Below are 21,961 nucleotides of genomic sequence, written 5' to 3' on the forward strand. Positions count from 1 at the left end.
CATAGAAGCAAAGGGATAGAGTGGTAAATTAACATAATTATTTCGCAAATCTCTTCGAAATAGCAAGATCAACAATATACTATAACCTCGCAAATCATCGCTTATCAGTCGCTTTCTTTCATTGATAACGAACAACCTTTTCTCTGCTAATTCATTGTTTCCCATTCTTTGTTAGGTTTTTAAAGGAGGGGGTTTCATTGGGGAGAACAAACATCAATGAGATCTGAGCCCAACCACATAAGGCATTGACATTACTCTCAACCCAAAACTTTAAGGCGATGGGTTTATGGGTCTTGATCCTTATATGGTGCTCTACTTTCTCAATTCTGGTCAATGAGGGACTTAGACTCACACTTGGATTTCTAACAATCTTCCCCTCAAGGGTGAGTTCCTTCAACCACATTGGTACACTCCCCCTCCAGCGGAACCATTCCCAACCACTAGTACTCCTTTTCTGCCCTTTTCTGTACCGCCGTATTTTTTAAAGGGACACGTTTTACCTAACTCACTGTCAGGAAGACTTTCGATACTAGGACCATACTGTACTCGTCTGAGCCGGTTTTTAACCATCGGCTCTGATACCACTTGTTAGGTTTTTAAAGGAGGGAGTTTCATTGGGGAGAACAAACACCAATGAGATCTTAGCCCAACCACATAAGGCATTGACACCACTCTCAACCCAAAATCTTAAGGCGATGGGTTTATGGGTCTTGATCCTTATATGGTGCTCTACTTTCTCAATTCTGGTCAATGTGGGACTTAGACTCACACTTGGATTTCTAACAATCTCCCCCTCTCTGTTGGGTATCAGAGTACTAACACAAGTACTCACAACTAAAATAAAAGATGAAAATAAAGGAACAAAAATAGATAATAGGTAATGAATATAATTTATTCAATGAAAGGAAAAATTACATACCATTCTCTCTACTCCCAAGGAGAAACAATGACAACCCCTCTCTTGGAAATAGGAAAAACTAATACAAGGAGAACCTTAAAGGAGAAACTAACATTCTCTGTTAGAGGAGAAACTAATATTTTCTCTTAGACGAGAAACTAATATTCTCTCTTAGAGGAGAAACTAATATTCTCTCTTAATTCTTCTCTCAAGCCAATAAAGCAAAAAGAAATAGAAATGGAGAGACTTTGGGATAATTTCCTAAGGAAACACTGGACTCCTTTTATAACATTAAAAGTAAGCCCCAAAGTAAGTTCCCATCGATGTGGGACTTCTTTTCTCACAATCTCCCACTTGAAGATTTTGATGAGATTAATCAAATCTTCACACCATGCTTTATTCTCTGCCTTCATGTTGCTTGTTCTTCTGGTAGACTTCAGTAGAATCGAATCCACGTAGACTTCATTGACACATAATTTTGATCCTCCAAAACGCAATGCAACACCCGAGGTTCCTTTTAAGGACCTCTTGTCAATACCTCACTGCTCTCCACCAAACCCGTCATGAACCTACTAACCACTCCCACTGCTTGTGCAATGTCTGGTCTTGTACACATCCTAGCATTCATAAGACTGTCCACCACCGATGCACTCGGTACTCGAGACTTCTTCATCCTCTCCGCTTCACTGCTAGGACTCATACGTGAGGAACAATTGATAAAAAGTGGGGTAGAAATTGGCTTGCAATCTTGCATGTTGAAGCACCGCAAGATTATCAGTAAGTATTTCTTTTGAGAAAGCCAAATCTTCCTATCTTTTTTGTCTTGGTGAATTTGCATCCCTAAAATCCTTGTTTGCTGGTTCCAAGTCCTTTTCATACTTCCTAGCCAATTGTGCCTTCAATTCATGGATTTGAACTTTGTGGGGGATCTACCCCCAACATGTCATCCACATACAACATCAATGGTCTAAACACCCAGTATGTTGTAACCGAGGCTTATGAAGGAATCAAATCTCTTGTACGAACACTTGAGCACCCTCTTTAAACCGTACTGAGATTTGTTCAACCATGCAAACCAAGTTTTCTTGTTCTTTAACGCCTTCTGGTTGGAGCATCATTTCATTTTTGCTTAACAATAACCTTGTGGGTAGTGGGACCCACAGGTGGTACCCCTTCACATTGTTAGCATAGCCCAAGCACTTAATTTTCTCAGTTTCAAGCTCTACTCGTGCTTTGGATTTCTTGAACTGGTAACAACACATTTGACTTCCTCTTGATGTAGTACACCCACAATCTCCTAGAGTAAACTTTGATTGTCCTAGTGATAAGTCTGGTGATTCCCTTACATCAGAATAAACCAAGTCTTCTAGTGTTTTCCTTTTTCCTGGTAGTCAAACTAGTAATCTTTGATCTATGACTATGTTTGTTGGCTTACCACACAGTGCTCGTGTAAATCAACCTTCTTGAGCCTGAGTAAAAGATTACGTTCTACTTGGATTTGCAAACTTCGCTCTGACTTATACCCAAGTTTATGATGTCACATCAATATCGCTTCTTCTCGACTCGTTGATGCAATCATTGCATTAGCATCCTGTAACGTATCTCCCAAAAGCACATACACATCTGCCATGATCTTCTGAGCTTTCACGACTTACCAGATCTCTCCTCTTTTTCACAGAATATCTTCGTCCTCCGAGGTATTTGCCATACAACCTTATGAGGTTGATGCCTCAGAGTTCTTTCCTCCATTCTTCAAATGCCAACAGTCTTTCTTCACATGCCCTCTTTTGCCACAATGGTAGCATTTGAGATGCTTCTTACTTTGATATCTATCATGAGACTGACTCCCACTAGATCCACGTTCTGTTGATCTACCTCTCGTCATCACCAAAGCTTCTGTTTGCCTTGCACTTTCCACCATATCCTCTTTGTTCTTTCGCCCGGATTCTTCTTCAAGAACAGCTCCGGCAACATCCTCAAAGCGTAGGAGGTCAATAACGTTGTAATTTGTAATGTTGATGACAAGCTGATCATACGAATCAGGTAAACTCTGTAGGAGAAGCTCTGCACGTTCATTTTCAATTATGTTGAAATATGTCACTGAAAGTTGGGCAAACAATGTATTTAGATTGTTGATGTGGTCTGTCACCGATGTGGACTCACTCATTCGAAAAGTATAGAGTTTTCTCTTCAAGAATATTCTTGTGTGAAGTGACTTAACCTCGTACAGGCTTGTGAGAGTATCCTAAATCTTCTTCGCTGTAGTCTTCTCCGCAATGCTGGATAAAACTGCATCTGCCAATGCTAAGTGCAAATTTGCTATAGCATTGTTATCTATTTCCTTCCACTTTTTATCTGTAATGCCGTCAGGTTTTTCTTCAATTGCTTCTAGACAATTGTCCTTTCTCAAAATTGCCTTCATCTTCAGTTTCCACAATGAGAAATTTTTCCCATTGAATCTCTCTATCTCGTATCTTGTTGTCATGGCTTTAAAACCGACTTATGCACTTCTCACTATGAATAGTACTATCTACTGGAACAATGGAGGCAGACCGAGAACCAGTGCACCAGGTAATTCCCAGGAAAGAGAGGTGGGTCATTAATGGACACGCTTAAGTACCAAGTCTTTCCTAACCAGAACTTTCCTAGACATGCACTTTCACACTACCACACTTTATCCACTATCACAGCACTATTCTAATGACAATAACAACAAAATATAATCACACGAACCAACAGCTCTGATACCACTGTTGGGTATCTGAGTACTAACACAAGTACTCACAACTAAAATAAAAGATGAAAATAAAGGAACAAAAATAGATAATAGGCAATGAATATAATTTATTCAATGAAAGGAAAAATTACATACCATTCTCTCTAATCCCAAGGAGAAAACAATGACAACCCCTCTCTTGGAAATAGGAAAAACTAATACAAGGAGAACCTTAAAGGAGAAACTAACATTCTCTCTTAGAGGAGAAACTAATATTCTCTCACTTAGAGGAGAAACTAATATTCTCTCTTAGAGGAGAAACTAATATTCTCTCTTAATTCTTCTCTCAAGCCAATAAAGCAACAAAAAAATAGAAATGGAGAGACTTTGGGATAATTTCCTAAGGAAACACTAAACTCCTTTTATAACATTAAAAGTAAGTCCCAAAGTAAGTTCTTATCGATGTGAGACTTCTTTTCTCACATTCTTTAGCTACAGTAAATCGGTTCATCAGAACACGTCATGCCTCTAAGTAAGAGTTTTCGAATAGATATTGAAATAACTTATCTAAACTATTGTCTTATATCATCATAAACCCTTTTTACATTTTTTAAGCTTCATAAATCATTTAAGTATAAAATTGGTTAAACTTTGTAACATATTATAATGTGTGATTTTCTTGTTATAGTTGGAGGAATTATACATTTTTAACATATTAAATGTTATTAAAAAAATAATCTATTAGATTTTTTTTCTTCTTAAAACTCTTGTATAAAGAAGTTTATCTAGGGAAGATTTATTTTCATTTATTTTATTTTGTCAATATCTTCGATTAACTTATTAGATTACTCAAAACCAAATTTTTCATTGAACTTAAGAGGTATATGCCTCATAAATTCTTCCAAACTCTCTGACACGTGATGATGTACTAGTAAGGTTGCCCTTGTTATTTTAGTAGTTTTTAATTGGTTATTGTAATCTGATATTGTTCTATCATGATGACTAGTGTGATGCAAGAACTTCATATAGTTTCTCAATACCTAATATTCTAAGTTATGTTATATCAGTAAAGTTAGGATTTTTTTTTTCTTAATGAGCTTATGTACTTGGTATTATGACCATAAAACAATATTGGGTGTCCACATAACATACGAAATCGTGCATGTTTATTCATCATATCCCATTTCATCACATACATCAATTTTGTATGTGTTTATATTCATCTAAATCATATACAAACACACTTGTAATAAACATTTTGAATACTACATATATAAACAACTAGAGATTATCATATGAGTAAGACTATGTCGCTTGTGATATTAACTCTATAAGAGAGATAATTGATGTAACATATATTTCTTGCTTAAACATTTACTTGATATCTGAACAATCATAACTATAAGAGAGAGAATGAATATTAGAATTGCTTAAAAAAATTGTGTTATCATCACTTGGTTGCTTAAACAATAAGAGTTTCTAAGACAAAATTGATGTTATGTTTGTTTTGTTTAACCCTTGACTTTAGCTTGGGACCATTATATTGTAACAATGAGACCATTACCATAAGAGTGCTGTTGTAAAACCGTTATCATGTTACCTCAAATTTATTGTTGTGTTTACCACTAGACTGCTACTCACTATTATAATATATTTCATTTTTTTAATATGAATAAAGAAAAGTGAAAAATACAATATTTTTTTAATAGAAACATAAAATTCAATTTTTATTTCGGTCTGGATCCTTTAACATGGAATTTAATGAAGAGTGCGGTGGTGATGGGTTGCATTAATCACAAGATTGGTGTTGGTGTTGTAATGTTAATACTAATATGACGGTGACATTAAAGTATGAGTACTATTGAATTGGTTTCATTCAATAAATATATGATTCATTCAGTTGGGTGTTAAGTTGAATGATGGATGACGCTAATAACTCGTAGAGGAATGTATCATTCATTCATAATAAAAATCAGAATGTCAATTTAGTCCGGCCATAGGCTTTCATTCTCATCCATGTGGATTGGAATCGAAAAAATTCACATGATTACAAAACCTACATTAAAAGAGTTTATAAGGTAAAAAGCTCACAAAAGTATTATATATCACAGTCAGTTCATCAGTTTTATTTTTCAAACATAAAAATATATTAGTAAATTTTTTATTTAGGTTGATCTGTCTCAAATTTCACCAAAATCGGTCAGGATTGACTTTTAGCATAGGCAGAGGTCTAAGTTGGTCTTTCTCGAATTTTAGCACTAATCGTCGGTCTGAGATGACATTTTGCCTGAACTGGCCAACTCGATCGAATTTGGAAAAAATTTTGACACACGCAAGCTTAGTTGAATTTGACTAAATTTTGGAATAGACTGACTTTGTTGAATATTGATCACGACCAACTTGTGTCAATTTCAGACGACGCAGACTCAACCAAATTTTGGCCCCGAGCAAAATTTGACTGAACTGATTCGTCTCAACCTTTAACTCGAACCGACCAAATTCGAACTAGACCGACTCATCTCAATCTTTAACTCGAGTCGACTCGTCTTAGCCTTCAACCCTCCACAACCATAGGCCCGAGCTGGCCCATCTCGTCCTTCGGCCTAGGCTAAGAAAGAGTTTTATATCCTTCTACAAAAAATATTTATTCTTTTCTAGTTTGACATAAGCTTTTATCAAGTTCCTCTTCTATCTCGTTAGCTTTAGCCTTTACCTCCTATACGTCTTTCCTTTAAAGTTTTCATTGTAGAGATGACTTATTGTAAGCATGGACCAAAATTGCAAAAGAGTATAAATAAGTGAGGTTATGAACATTGAAACTAAAATAAGTTTTATTAGTAAGTTTTATTATAAGCTATATTTATCTCTTTGATTATTTGTAGTATTGATATTTACTTTTTATTTAATTTTGTCCTTTTTTTTTGTAAAAGGTACTATATTTACCATAGTCTAAAGGACAACGATATTTTGACTATTAAATTTTGATAACTTTCTCTTACAACTTGATGCGTCATTTTCTAAGTAGTTTTGAAATATTAAGAATGAAAAAATAGAAACATAAAGTTGTAAGAAAAAGTTATCAAAATTTAGTAATCAAAATACTGTTGTCCTTTAGACTATGTTAAATATAGTACCTTTTAAAAAAAAGGACAAAATTAAATAATAAATATCAATACCAAAACTAATCAAAGAGATAAATATAGCTTATAATAAAACTTACTAATAAAACTTATTTTAGTTTCAGCGTTCATAACCTCGCTTATTTGTACTCTACTGCAATTTTGATCCATGCTTACAATGAGTGACCTCTACAATGAAAACTTTAAAGAAAACATATATAAGAAGTAAAAGCTAAAGCTAAAGAGATAGAAGAGGAACTTGATAAAAGCTTATGCCAAACTAGAAAATAATATATACACTCTTTCTTAGTTTAGAACATTTGTGAATATAAATATTTTAGAAAAGTTTCTAAAAAATATTCCTAGAATAATTTAGAAAAATATTCTATTAAAATAGTTCTAGACACATAAAATTGAAGATGATAAATAAAACTATCTTCATATATATTGTCTCAACACATTCCCATTTTGATAAAAACAAATTCCGTCTTAATTAGACATAAGTATCGATAATATTCAATTTTTTTATTTAGGTACAAGATCACAGATAAATATCTACGTACTCTCCATTCCTGTCACACATGTCCAAATATTTATCACGTTTCGTTTAAATTTCTTAAGAACTTAATATTCATATATCTAACATAACATAGTTCCCTTTTATCATAATATTTGTTTGGTTATATTCAAATAATGTGTTATTTTTTTAAATGTTCAATCCCATCAATATTTTATTTAATAAATAATATAAAAAATTTATCACTTATATTCTCTTTGATCCGTTAGGATCGTTGGTATGGGCTGACCCGTCTAGTCCATACGCCCGAGCCGGTGGTCAATGCCTCTCTACAACTATAAGGCTTAAATATAGTTTTAGTGGTCGAAAAAATAAATGAACAATTTTGTCTCTGAAGTTGGTGGATACTATCACACTAGTCCCTCAACCCAAAAAAAATCCTCAAAATCCCCAAAACTATAACATGTAAATCACACCAGTCCAACACGTGACTTGAGTAATAATATTACCATATTTTTGGGACCTAAATGAGAATAACTGATTAAATTTTGGGACTTTGAATATTACAGTTTCAGAGATTACAATGGTCATTTACTTGTAAATAAAAATATGACAATTCTTTGTCAGTAACCCTGAAAATTCATTTAGACCATTAAGAAACCCATGATTTTAATTCTTCACCAGACACTAAAAACATGCTTTTCATAATTGTTAAGGACAATAGATTGAAAAAAAAAAAACGTATATATACACATAACAAATAAAACCAAAACAAATTCTATTTCAGGATACCAAAAAATATATTTTGGTTACATTATAAACATATATTTTGGTTCCCATCAATATGTTTTCAAAGAAAGAAGGAAAAGAAGCAACCTGTTCTTGTTGGAGAAAATCCAACTTAATCTTGTACAAGTTCATATATTTCCGTCGAAAACATCTGCATCCAGGAAACTTAAAGAATTACCTAGACAAGGTATATGAATGTGAGGGAGAAACTGCATAACAACACACGTCATAAGGAAATCAGGTATACTACATTTCTCCTTCTATTTGTGCCTTATAAGTAGGAAAAGGAAGACATAAATTTAAAGATACCAACTTGAGGGGCAGTGTTAGAATCCCTTGATTTATGCTGCATTTAATATTTCCGTGTATAATTTTAATTACATATCTAGGAAATTTAATTACATTTCATAATTAGGACAATTAATAGGCTGACAGCATATTATATATTTATAATCCAAGATCTTTGATTTTGAATTGTAGGGATAGATTATATCCATTATAAATTAGGATTTTAGGTTAGTATATCTATGTATTATATTTAAGAGCAATTGCTCCTCTATGAATAATATCATAAACAGTTTTTCTGAAAACGATAATTACCATAATCTTGTCCCTTGTGGCATAGCTTGATATTAGAGGCCAAGGTATCATAATTAGTCATCTAACAAGGCAATACAGAGTATGACATTGACATGGTAAAGAGAGCAAATTCAGATCAAGTAATGCCTAAAGTTATCATAGTCAAGTGGAGGTGAGAGAAAACTAGAGCTGGAGAAACAGAGAGAGAGAGAGAGAGAGAGAGCCCGCAAAAGGTAGGAGAAACAGAAATGGACATCAGAAATCAAACACAACTTTTATTGAGAACGAATTATATTGCATGAACTTACAATCGATCACCAAAGTATCTCCATGATGTTTTCTTCAATTTCCTACGAACATAAGAAAGAACTGATTGCTGTGCATAGTGCCACCAAAATATTTGCCAGCCTTCACATTTTCTTGGTAAAAGACAATGCCAGGGGCGAAAGCGTCCATACCTGTACAATATAAAGATTAAAAATTTAAAAAACCTAAAGCTATACTTTTTACATAAGAGACAACTTCATTGGAAAAGCAAGAACTGAACCAAAGGCAACATACAATTAGAATAATAGCTATTAAGCTGATCCCAGAAAGTTGATTATCCCCAGTTTATGGAAGGGAAAAGAACAAATTAATTACATTTGGATAATCAAAGATTTGAAGGAGCTATGGAGTAATTAATGCAAGTATCAAATGTAACAACTGAATTTCTGAAACCAGCTTACCTCTATCAAGGAATTACAAATCCTGAGTCACTGAAAAAGTACTCAGTTTTGTTCCTTCTGATACACTATTCCGCATAAGAACTGGAAGTCTGAAACCAGTTTTAGCTTCAACTCAGATAACTAATGTTATAATGAATAGTGCATAGTTAGTGCTGAAGTTAGATCTAGGTTTTGTGCAGAACACGAGAATTACACAATTTGTGTAACCACAAGTCTTCCTAGATAAACCTTTTTGCAATATACAATAGATGAAAAGCATAAATCAATGAATATACTCGGAATTCATAAAAGAGTATTGTACTGTTGATATAATATTAGAATAACCAAGCAGTCGATAACTGGAAATATTTTTCACATCCACTGATCTGCTTCCAACTACTGCAATAACAAAAATTGACAGGCTGGAAATTTACTTTAATGTTAGATTCGCAAAACTATCTGATCAGCTGAAGAGTTTCTACAATTTTTTTCCAAATTTAAAATTGTTATAAAAAAATTCAGTGAACAGTAAATAATTGTCACTGTTTTAACCTTGCCTCGTGTTTTGCTTCATATATATCAATGTTATTTTGTTTCTGAAAAAAAATAAAGATTAATGCACCATGTGAAAGTATGTCCAGAAAGTACTTCTTTAACAGTACAAAAACAACTATTTCAAGCTGTTGTAACATGTGCAGCATGACCTTAATGTGTTTATTTCCTCTTTCCTTTCTGAAGATTTAGTTATTCCTTACCAGAATTGATTAGTCGATATTTTCTTATTTGTTGTAATCAGACTCAATTATGACGTCCATAGTTCTAGCATAAGTTTTTATGACCAAGGCTGTATAAATTGTTGCACACTCGGAAAATATGAAGTGTATTTAATTGTTTTCTTCTCATTTTCAACTCAAGCTCTGGCAAGGAACTTACTTTTCTCTTAATCTACAAGTGCAAATATAATCGCACACAAGACACATGTGCTGTAACTGAACCTCGTCTAAGGATATCTGATAAATGGGGACAATATTAGAACTACATATAAGCAATGCAGGTAGAACAGAAAAAGATAAATACCAACAGATTAGTTAAATTGACAAAGTCCACAAAATGAGTACCAACCAAACCACTCAATTCGGCAGTGACAGAATACTGAGGAGTATTGCCATCAAGCTTTTCCAATCTGTTGTCCTGGAAAACAAAATAAAAAGCAAAGCATAAGTAGGAAGAAAGAAAAGCTTCTCATGGTCTTAATATTAATTACACAAATACTGACCAGAAGGTTATGCATAAAAATAATAAGTGGAATGCAATACACACCCACTGCACAATTAATGGAAATATGCAGTAAATACAAAAGAAGGTTGGAGTATTGCAAAAATTGCAATAAATGAAGTTAGTGGTTGTCAAAATGGTGGCTAAGATCATAAAATTGCACAACCTTACGAGCATGGAGGGCTGTCCATGCTCGATCAGAGTGAAATCACCGATCTTGCTTGTTGAAACATAGAATCAGCAAGTTTTGCTTTACAATTCCAATTTGTGTAACATGGTTTTGTGTTTGGTTTTCGACCATTCAGGTTGCAAAAGTAAACTAAACTTCTAGCTCCGTTACACATAAAGTCCCCTAATATCTGTTTCCTCACACATCAAATCTATCCCACACCCTACCTTGTTGATCTCTCCACTGTCTGCCTTCTGTTGTTGCAATAAAATTTCGACCAACCGCATTCTGATCTCCCACCTGGTGTTCTAACTACACTACAATCTTCATGTTGTTGATCTGGTTTCTATATCTCAGCTCAATCTATATTCTGCTTTAACTTGTCATGGCAAAAAATCTCCTCAAGTTTAGATGCTTGGGTTACATTGGGACCATTTTACCATGCTTTAGTATTTATAATTGTGTTATCATGAAATCATGTTGTGCGTTGTATGAGATCCTTTTATAATGAATTTTAAATTTTAGTTGAATGTTATGATTTAAATGTTATTTTTTAACCGCACCATTTTTCATGCACATGTATTATAACTTTGCATCTTCAGTAGGATCATACAATCCATGTGTTAGGATTATGTGATTTACAATATTTCACCCCCATCTTGGTCCTCACATAGGACCTCAGTATAAACAACATTGATTACAGTTACTATGAATAGGAAATTTTTCTGCTCGAAAAGTACATGGGGATGAAACCTTGACAAGTTACAAAAGAAAACAGCTAGAACTTAAGATATTGAACCATGTAACAGGGCATGCCAATTAATTTGCATTGCTAACAAAGAAGCACCATTAAAGAGACCACAAGCAGGACATCATACACATTGTCTGTCTCTCTCTCTTGTAATAGAAATAGATAAAGCTACAGTTCATTCTCTAATAGAGTTAAAATCATAAATATCACAAGAATTAGTAAGATGCAAAGTTAACGTGGAATTATGGAGAAAGAGGGTTCTACTAAAGATGTCCATACCGAAAGAATTAAGGTTGCATCACATGGTGCCAATATAGAATAGTAATGTTTTCCTTCCAATCTAATATTGCTTGCTGAGTACGAGTTACCCATAGTGTTCATAGTTACCAAGTCCATGGAGCCATGAAACAATCTGGAATAAAATTCAAGCCCCTTGACTTCTACAATTTTATTTTCTTGGCCCACTCTCATCCTTCCATTTACTGACCTGAAATATAGGAAGAAAAAACAAGTCACCTCTAAGTCAAATAACTTGCATAAATTGGAATTTGCTCACTTGAGATAAAACTTGAAATAGGACTACAACATTTCAAACACAATACCATTAACCATACCAACAGAATGTTACAATTCAATTTGAACATCAAAGGAGGAGGTCAGAGATATGATTTGATTATGTTAGAATTATGATTTGATTTCATTAAAGAGGGAGGTACGATAGGATTTGACAGGGAAATATCTTACCAAATAATTCTCATTTTAGATATTGATTCCATTCTTTATCATTGTATATCTAAATACTCGTGTGTACAAAACACATGGAATTCTTTATATCCCTTCTCAACTTGGTACTTGAGAACTACCATCCCCTACATTTGTTTTTTTACTGGTGCTGATACACACCTTGATCGAAAAAACAGAAAAATTCCCAAAATGCATAGGTAGAACCCTTTTCTACTGAATATACCTCAATTACTATTGTTCAACAATTGTTTACAAAGGAACTAAACTCCCTCTACAATCCTCGCAAACCCTGCATCCCCAAGGAAAGGATTAATGACATTTATAACAAGTCTGTCTCCTGATGCATAGGCTCCAACATGAATGGGAGTGTTAGGGATCTCATATGATTGTTATTAGATATGATTTGATTACATTAAATAGAAAGATATGGTATGATTTGAAGAAATCCAAGCAGGTTTTGCTCAACAGCAGATGTCATGCCCTCCCACTTGAGGGGGTGTGGGAGGTGGGGGTGTCAGATATTATTTGGCATTATTTACCTTATTGGCTCTAACAACGAAAAGGGTTTAAGATACTTCATAAAATCTTAAAATAGCACATGATATAACACAATTCAAATGCTCAATATCATATAGATTTAAAAAGGGAAGTATATAGCGGAAATCAGAGGATCTTAGTTGACACTCAAGAAAGCAAAATAAATTTAAAATAAGATCTGAACCAGAAAAACAAAGGAGTACCAAAAAGAGGAAAAGCTGCTCTCTAACTAAAACCCTAAACAAGTTAGATCATCATGCAACAGTAGTCCTTAAACCATATCTAAGAATAATACAAAATTCCATTAAGCAGCTTGCAACGTGATAGATATGTCTCTGTGACACAAAACCGTCAATGAAATAGGAACTAAATTCATGAAAACCATGCCCTATGTGAGCATACTTACAAACAAAAGTTAAATGAAATAGTAAAGTCGACAAGGAACTAAAATTTTGGCCTATCTCTCCAGTGTCATTTTATCCTTGGCATTCTGTTGCATCTTTGCGATGTACTCGCGGAGTCCCTCAGCTGTTTGAGTCATTGAATCAAACATCTCTTCTGTTTCATCTCTTATCTGTTTGGGCAGGTGAACTTCCAAGAAATCCAACCACTCACCAAGTGTCATCTTATTCAAATCAGGCCAATTCCTATCATCTTCATTCGAATTCCCCTTTTCTTTCCCGTCACAAGCCTCTTTCCCACCATTCCCATCTTCACCTTCTTTATCCAATTCCCTCTTTCCAACAACACCCATCTTTGTCTTCTTCTCAACATTCTCAACTTTCGCAGTCACTCCACGCGTGTTCTTCGAATTCCGTGTCCCGCGCGCCTTCTTCGGTTCCTCCACCACCGGATTATCGAAATTATCATCACCGGAATCAGAAACCACAACCAAACTTGGATCCCGCGTATCCTTCTTTTCCTCCACCTTCTCCGCAAGAATCAAATTATCAACACTCGATCCTTTAGCCTCGCTCCCTCCTCTTTTCGACTTCCGCGTAACCCTCGCGGGAGGATTCACGCACTCAGATTCCACGTCCACTACACTCGCCTCGTTTACATCAACGCTCTGAACCTGACTCTTATCCCCATCCTTTACTCCCAAACCTCTTCGGCGGCCGCGTGGCTTAACCGGCTGAGAAAGAGCCGGAACCAGAGCTGGAGCCGGATCGGTTCGACCGCGGCGCGTGGGGTTCCGTCTGGGGGGAAGAGCGTGTTGCTGTTGTTGTTGTTGGGAAGGGAGAAAGATGACGTGGATGGAGGTGAATTCTCCGATCTTGATGGTGGAGTCGTGGTGGAGAGCGAAGGGGGTGTTCGGGGGAATATGTGAAGTGTCCAAAACGGTGCCGTTTGAGGAGTCTAGGTCGCGGAGGATCCATTCGCCGGATTCGTTGAGAATGGAGAGATGTTTGGAGGAGATACCGGGGTCCTTAATGGGGAGGGTGTTGCCCTTCACGACCCGACCAATTCGGACGGCGGATCCGGGTTTGAAGTCTAGGGTTTTGCCTTCGCCAGGGCCTTGCAGAATTTCCAGTCGCAGAATCGGAGCTTCTTCTTCTTCCATTCCAAAGGGACTGAGTGATTCACTGAATCTGCGCAAACAAGACACTAACTACACTCTTCTCCCGCCCACGCAAACTTGAACATTATTTCAAATTATCTAGTCTCGGATTGGGTTTTTGTTTTCAAATTTAGATAGAGAAAATTATAATTATTATTATATTTAGATAAATAATTTATTTATATACATAATACTTAAATAATTAAATTGATAATTTATAGAAATATTAAATAATCAATTTTTTTATAATAAATTAATTAAAAATGAATATTATTATCTTAATATTGATGATTTTTATGTTAAGTAAATTATTACTACCGATACTAATAATAAGAATAAATTATATTAATAATAATACTATTAATAAGAATAATAATATCACAGTACTAATTTGTTTTTTAAAATAATAAAATAATTAATATTTTTATATGATAGTTTTTTGTGATGTATCATTTCATTAAGTTTGCTATTGTGTCCTATACAACCCAGTCAACAGTTTCTTCTCTCATTTCATTTGGTTGAAGTTGGTTCAATGATGGGAAGTAAAAATGGCAAAACGAATCAATTTAACTTGTTTTTGACATGTAAAAGATGGATTTGTCTAGGTGTCATGAGTGAAAAACGGATAAAAAAACTGCAACTCATTCTGTGATGGACGAGCGGACTGATCCACTATTTTTTATTTTATTTTTTAATGTTTTTTAAATTTTATTTATAAAACTTGTTTATATATATATATATATTAATAAATATTTAGAACATATTAAATTATATAAATTTTTTTAAGCTTTTAATTATCCATTAATATCTTTAATTTAATAAATTAAAATAATTATTATATTTATATGTTAAATTATTTTATTATAATTAATAATTATAATATAATTTTAAAATATAATAATATTATATATTTATATTTATATAAAATATAATTTAAAAAATTAATTTTTTAATTAGTTTAATTTAAAAAATAGAAAAAGTTAATAACCATGAAGAATTAGTCTACTTTTGACATGTTAATTTAACGGGTTAGACGTAATAGACCGACATATCATGTCTAATTAAACGCTTTAAGAAAAGCACAAAATAAAAAATATATATGAATATAATAATTAATTAAACAAATGTGAAATGACATAAAGCCAAATAGACACTTATGATTTTTACATATGGTTAATTATGTAAAATTTCTAATAATTTTGATTCTTAGTTTTATAATAGATAATAAATTCTACGTAACATTTTTAAAATAGGAAAATGCTGTTTTTTCACAGTGCACATGTTGTTTAAAAAAATAGTAAAAGACTTTGTGACATTTCATGATAGATGTTTGATTTAATCACAAAATTTTATTAAAAAAACTTTTGATAAAAAAGTATTAATTAAATAAAGTAATTATTTTGACATTTATATTTATAGATGTGATCTTAATCTTGTATTTAATGTTCATTTCAATTTTGTTATCAATAATAAGTTTTATAAAGAGACTAATTCTATTTTTGTTCAAAAATTCAGGAACTATAAATATATTAGTCTTTTTATTTTATATAAAATAAAAATATATAAAAACATGACTTTCCGTTTTCAATTTTTTTACACTATTTAACACGTTTCAGCTTTATTGTCTCATAATTTATGAATTTTAATTTTACTTAAAAATTTAAGGATTAAAAGAACATTTAATTTTTAATTCTATATAAAATAAAAATATATATCAAAATTATTTTTTTCAAATGTATAAAATTGTCATTTAGTATATAAAGAAATTCATATTTGAAATAAATTATTATGTTTAAAATACTTGTTTACTTTGATATACGATTACGATACGTGTATCGGATATGACACGTATTCGATATGTTGATATGTTTATTTTAAAAATAATATAATACGGTACGTAATATATGAATATCGAAATGTGTACAATCATTGTTAAAAACATAACAAATATTTATTATTATTATGTGAATCAAAATTAAAACTATAGGTACTAAAGTTGTCAACATAAAATACATAAATTATTGTCATCATAAAAGTACCATTAAAAAAAAAACTCTTAAATAATGATTAATTTTAGTAACCAAAATTATGTTAGAGATCAATTTCATAATAAGTAACCAACTTAGAGACGAACTATTTTGGTAACCAAAATCTTGATAGGTAATATTGTTGACCAATTGAGAAACCAATTATTTTGGTAGTCAAAATTTTGGTAGTTAATGTTAGTGACCAATTTAGAAATTAATCCATAATAAAAACTATTTTAATTATCAATTTATAGACCAATTATGATTTTTTTGAATTATTTTAGTTGCCAATAATTTTTAGTTTCTAAATTGGTACTTAAATTATATGTTGTTATTAAAATTGGTCATTATTCAAATATTTAATTTTAATGGACCACGACTTTATAAATTATATACTTCATTTGATAAATATCAATAGAGTATCATAAAATATCATATATGGATACATATATAACAGAGATAATGATCCAAGTTGAAGTATCAGTGCATCATAGCTTGTTTCCTATGATTTTGGTATAATTCTTTTTATCATTTTCTTTACAATATAAGACACACATTTCTCTATGTAATATATAATTAAAAAAAAACCCAATTTATGATTCTATCATAAAATCTTATTATATAATTAAAATTATATTTTTTATGAAGTTATATAAAATAAAACATTTATATAATATAAAAGTTGGATTTTCTATTTAATTAATACAACGAGCAATTAATTTAGAAGTAAAATTTCATTTTAGTTTATAAAACGGAATATACTACTTACACACAAATATCAAAGTTTTATAAAATAAATAAGAAAATTTAAATTTAATTTACCATATATTATTTTGTTTGAAAAGTTAAAATAACTCATGTAATTAACATATTTTAATTACTTAAATAAATATTTAAGTCATTAACTTTAATTTTTTAAAACTAGTGAACAAAACTAATTTTGGAGAAATGATGTAATTCTTATAGTTCATTATTTTATTTTGTAAAGATAAGTTTCAGACAACATCATTTTTAATATATATATATATATATATATAAATTAAAAATAAATCTGTAAGATAAATATATTAAAATTTTCTTAAAAAAATGAAAAAAATATTCTTAAATAGTGAGCAGATATTTTACTTTTGATCACATCAATATTTTAATTAATATAATAAATTTGAATAAATAATTTTGGAGAAACTATAATATCATTATCACCTAATATAATACTATATAGATTTAAAAATCATATATTTTATAAAAAAGTTAAAAAATACCATTTATAGAATATTTATATTAACTTTTATATAAATTTCGATAAATTAAATTTAAATATAATTTTATTATATTTTTAAAAAATGGATGGAAATGCTACTTTCAATACAAATCAGATAAAAAAGAAAAATTATTTATGGAATAAAAGAACTTTTGAAACTGTTTCACTTGAATCCAATCACTTAGAATGTGCAGATGAAACATTTTACCATTTCCTTACCCGCCTCCAGCAACGCCGAGTTTCAGCGCCAATGACATGTCACTACAACCATAAAAATCCTACAAAAATTAATTTTACCCGCGCGGACTTAAAGGCGGGGCAAGCTGACCCGTTTATAAAATTAAAGAAATTGAAATTGTGATGCAGTGAGTGAAGTGGTGGTGAGGTAAAAAAGTAATTTTGTTCATTAATTTGTATAGTCCCTTCTTCACGGAACGCAAAAGCTCCCTTCTTCACGAAACTCCCTCTCTTCCCTGAAAAACGAAATGCGAACGCGGTGAAAATCGAGGCAGCAGCAACACGGTGTTTCCTTGGTCAGCGGCGCCACACATCCAGCGGAGGCGCAACCGTAGGAGTTAGGGTACCAGCGAACGCGGTGGCGCAACCCTAGGAGTTAGGCTTCCAGCGAAGGCCGCGACGCCTTCCTCACTCTCCAGACAGCCAGCAACGCCCCCGTAACTCCCTAGCCAGCCAGCAGCGCCTCTTCAACTCCCTAGCCAGCCAGCGGTGCCTCCTCCATCCCTCGAAGGCAGCGACACGACCCTCGTAACGCGGTGCAACACTCCATACAATTCTGCTTCTCTTCCGGCAAACCCCTCCCATTCTAGGTACGTATATGATTTTTCTATTAAATCATAAAATTGATATCGGTTGATAGCTAGTAATGACATTTTCATATGATAGTTCTAATTCATAGTTTATGCTTCGTATTCTGTCAGCTTCTGTTTCTGTCAATTCTAGTTTTTGCTTCGTATGTTGTCATCATAGCTTCTGTTTCTGCCAATCGTGTTACCTCAACGTGTCAAATCCTTGATCTTCTTCCACGGTCATACCCAAAAGTTAATTACAGACTGATGCATTGTATAGATAGATGGATAGATAGATATACAAACTGATATGATCGACCATTTTATCTTTGCAGCTGGTCAGAGATAAAATTTTCCATGGCTCCCTCGACTCAGGTTATTTACCTCTCAAAATTTATTTATTCACCAATGAAGGAAGACATTTATGTTTGTTGAATGATGATCTTCATTGCAATATGAATTGCTTTTTCAGACTGCAAAACTGTTTACATTCTGCTGTTGAAAACAAAAAGCCACATATCAGACCTTCATTTTTCAAGGTCAGTTGCAACTGCACTTTCCTCAGCAGTTTTTTTTGTTTTCATGTTTCCATTTTTTTCTGTTCTCGTGGTTCTACCATAAGTTTGGACTCATTCTTGTGGTTCCTAAAAGCATTAGTATTTAAGATTCAAATATTTACATAATGTTATAGTATATGTAAATGTGCAAAGTATATGTTTTAGTATTTCCTACGGTTTTTTGGAAAGCTTGGAGGGTATGAATTTGTGATCAGCATTTTAAGGTAAGTTGAAATTGAACCAAAGTGTTCAGAGAGTATGAATTTGTGATCACTGCATCTAACTTGATTATTAGTTGAATTTCTGGTGAAAATATGTCATATGTCTTCATCATATGTGAATAAATGTGGAAAACATTGATTTAGTAGTCATGAACGAGCACAACTTTTCATGGAATAATCATAATAGAATATGGAATGTTGGTGTAGCCTCTCCCCTTTCTCTTGCTTGCTTCCTTATTGTTTATGTGCATTTGCGTATCCCTGTTGCATAGGACATTTTTTTACTCAATTTTCAATGTTCAACTTAGATCTTCTCAACTAGAAATTGAAATGGATATTTTATTCTGGCAGCTTGGACTTGTAAAGAACAACATCTTGAATGATGAGTTTGAACTGGTAGCATCAGATTCAAGGGATGCCAATGCAAACAGTACCACCTTGTTCTCTGATGACACAGATGACAAGTCCAAAAGAAGCACTAATCCAGAGACTGTAGCATCAATCGAACAAGAACAAGAGGTTAATGCTAGAAAACAGTATTTAAACAGCAAAAGAAAGAATGTAATGGGTTTTACAGAATTGGAAATTCATGACTTTCTGTTTGACCTTGAAATTAAATGATTATTTCTAAATTCAGACATTTTCATCTGTCCAATTTAAAAAAAAGTATTACTTTTTCATGTTTAATAAAAAAAGCTCATGGGCTGGCCCTGGCCGGCAGAACTTTTGTGGATTTTTTGGCCATGTGGGATTTTTTATTGGGGACTTTTTGGTCCCGTGGACTTTTTTGGGCCTAACCCATGTCGGCCCGGGCCAAGTCATGTGGACTGGGCCAAATTGACAACTTCACCCACACGCTCAAATCACTACAACGATATCAAACTAGAAAAGAGAAAATCTATAACACCATATTTGATTAGTATTTGATTTGAGTGAATTCAAACTAAGATATTAATGTTGCATCTGCCAAGATAATTCTCCAGCAATGTTTGAAGGACTGGTTCATCAGTTGCTTCTGGGTTACCTGGGACGATATTTCAAAGATATACAGAAAGAACAACTGAAGATTAGGCTCGGTACGTGATTTACTAGTTGTGCTTCTTCAGTAATTATATTTCCTATTGTTTTTATGCTAATCTTTTTGGAGTATGTTAACGAGTGTTAGAATTACCCTAGTGTTTACGTTGAGGCCATTGCTGCTGCCCCTCAATCTTGTGAAGTTGAATTGAGTGGAAAGTCAGTTTGGACTTCCAATAATGTTTATTTGGTCCTCTATTAATATTTTGAACAAAATAGTGCCTCAGTGTATAACTTTGAGGTCAAACGGCTCTTTTGAAAAGCTGAGGTTGTTGAAGGACCTATTTGATTCCAAAAATTGGTACTGACGAGTCTTTATGACATGCTGAGCTGTTCACAAACTGATAGCACTTGTATCTTTGAAAGGCCAAAATGGAGGTTTACTTGTTGATTCTGTTAGTCTGTGAATCATAGTTAGCCAGCCCTATTGCATCCTGCCAGTGTCTCAGTTGCTAAAGGATGTAAGGAGAAAGATCAACTTACATTTGGAAATTTTACACATGGCATCCACCTCAAAATTTGGTTGATTATGTTCATAAATGCAACTAAATTTTGTTTTATAATTAGTTAAAAGTAAACAAACACGATTGAAACATTTGTCAATATATGGTTAATAGTCATGAGGTTATTGAAATATTTAAAGGTGGTTGAATTTGTTTCTTAAGTGGTTAATAATGTCGTGAGGTCATTGACATCACCAGTGATTAATTTCATGCCTAAATATGGTTAATTTTATCTAGTGGTTAATAGTGTTTAGAAGTTATTGAACATCACATGTGGTTGACTACATATGTAAATATGGTTAACTTTGTTTCACAAGTAGTTAAGGGTGAATGAATGTAGTTGTATCAAATACCTATATGGGGTTAATAGTGACATAGGTTATTGAAATGTCTAATGGTGGTTAACTTTACCATAAAGTTGTTAACTTAATAGTTTTTGCCGAGGTTATTAAAATGTCTAATAATAGTTAACCACTTGCCAATCAAAATTAACCATGTCGCTATGTTATTAACCATGTGTGCTGGGTGTAATTGGGTGATATTTTTGTAATATTTGTTTAATTCTTTCCAATGTGTACTTTGACTTATATTAGCACCTTTCAAACTGTATGAGTTAATTTGATTCAACAAGCTATCAATTTGTATTATATGATTAATCTCAAATGACTTTTAATCTTACGGTGCATGAATAAATTAGTGTAATTTTGCATCCTTGATACAGATCAACAATTCATCACCTTTTCGTTTTTACTTTTCTTTCACCAATTCTCATGAAAGAAATTGAAGAGTCATATAAACTTAAATTGTTAAATGAAAAGGAATTGAAGGAGCAAAATTAAATTTTAATTAGTCTACTTTCCAGTACTTCATTTGCCACTCATCATTCATTCAATTGATGCACTTTATTTAGATGTTCATTGCTTCATTTCCATTCTTTCAAAATAGAGGATATAACAACTCAGGTTCAATTAATAATTTTGTTTTGAGACTTATGGTTAAGTATTTTCCATCTATATATAGTTTAAAATTATTACATCGAACACTGTATCATCTAAACAATATACTTAGTTGGTTTTCGTTGTCATTTGTCTTATGATTCTGTACAGATTATGATACATAATTTAAAAACCTAGCACGGGGATTCACA

At 32.7% G+C, this 21,961-nt stretch overlaps 2 protein-coding genes across 9 annotated transcripts in view; one reads left to right on the forward strand and one right to left on the reverse strand.

Annotated features, from left to right (window-relative positions):
* Positions 1-8,010: 8,010 nt before the first annotated feature.
* Positions 8,011-14,440, reverse strand: LOC114175122 (FHA domain-containing protein At4g14490-like). Of its 6 annotated transcripts, none has more exons than XM_028059885.1 (5): positions 13,208-14,440; positions 11,800-12,007; positions 10,448-10,516; positions 9,347-10,335; positions 8,012-9,076 (listed from the first exon to the last, which is right to left on the reverse strand). In XM_028059885.1, the coding sequence occupies exon 1, from the start codon at positions 14,363-14,365 to the stop codon at positions 13,259-13,261; it is 1,107 nt and encodes a 368-aa protein (XP_027915686.1). In that variant the 5' UTR covers positions 14,366-14,440; the 3' UTR covers positions 8,012-9,076; positions 9,347-10,335; positions 10,448-10,516; positions 11,800-12,007; positions 13,208-13,258. The 6 variants fall into 6 exon arrangements, with proteins under 6 accessions (XP_027915685.1, XP_027915686.1, XP_027915687.1 ...); XM_028059886.1 differs by having other exon boundaries at positions 8,017-9,076; positions 9,347-9,435; positions 10,259-10,516; XM_028059887.1 differs by having other exon boundaries at positions 8,018-9,076; positions 9,347-9,435.
* Positions 14,441-18,071: 3,631 nt separating this feature from the next.
* The window catches only part of LOC114177994, a 42,532-nt gene continuing 38,642 nt past the window's right edge, over positions 18,072-21,961 (forward strand). For 2 of the 3 annotated variants that reach the window (XM_028063642.1, XM_028063643.1), the window contains exons 1-5: positions 18,072-18,477; positions 18,792-18,831; positions 18,929-18,995; positions 19,586-19,753; positions 20,206-20,310. In XM_028063642.1, the coding sequence (XP_027919443.1) occupies positions 20,220-20,310 (91 nt within the window). In that variant the 5' untranslated portion in view covers positions 18,072-18,477; positions 18,792-18,831; positions 18,929-18,995; positions 19,586-19,753; positions 20,206-20,219. The remainder of the gene's footprint in view (positions 18,478-18,791; positions 18,832-18,928; positions 18,996-19,585; positions 19,754-20,205; positions 20,311-21,961) is intronic. The other variant, XM_028063640.1, reaches the window with a different exon arrangement.

Source organism: Vigna unguiculata, chromosome 3 (genome assembly GCF_004118075.2).
Source record: "Vigna unguiculata cultivar IT97K-499-35 chromosome 3, ASM411807v1, whole genome shotgun sequence".
NCBI classification, from domain to species: Eukaryota; Viridiplantae; Streptophyta; class Magnoliopsida; order Fabales; family Fabaceae; genus Vigna; species Vigna unguiculata.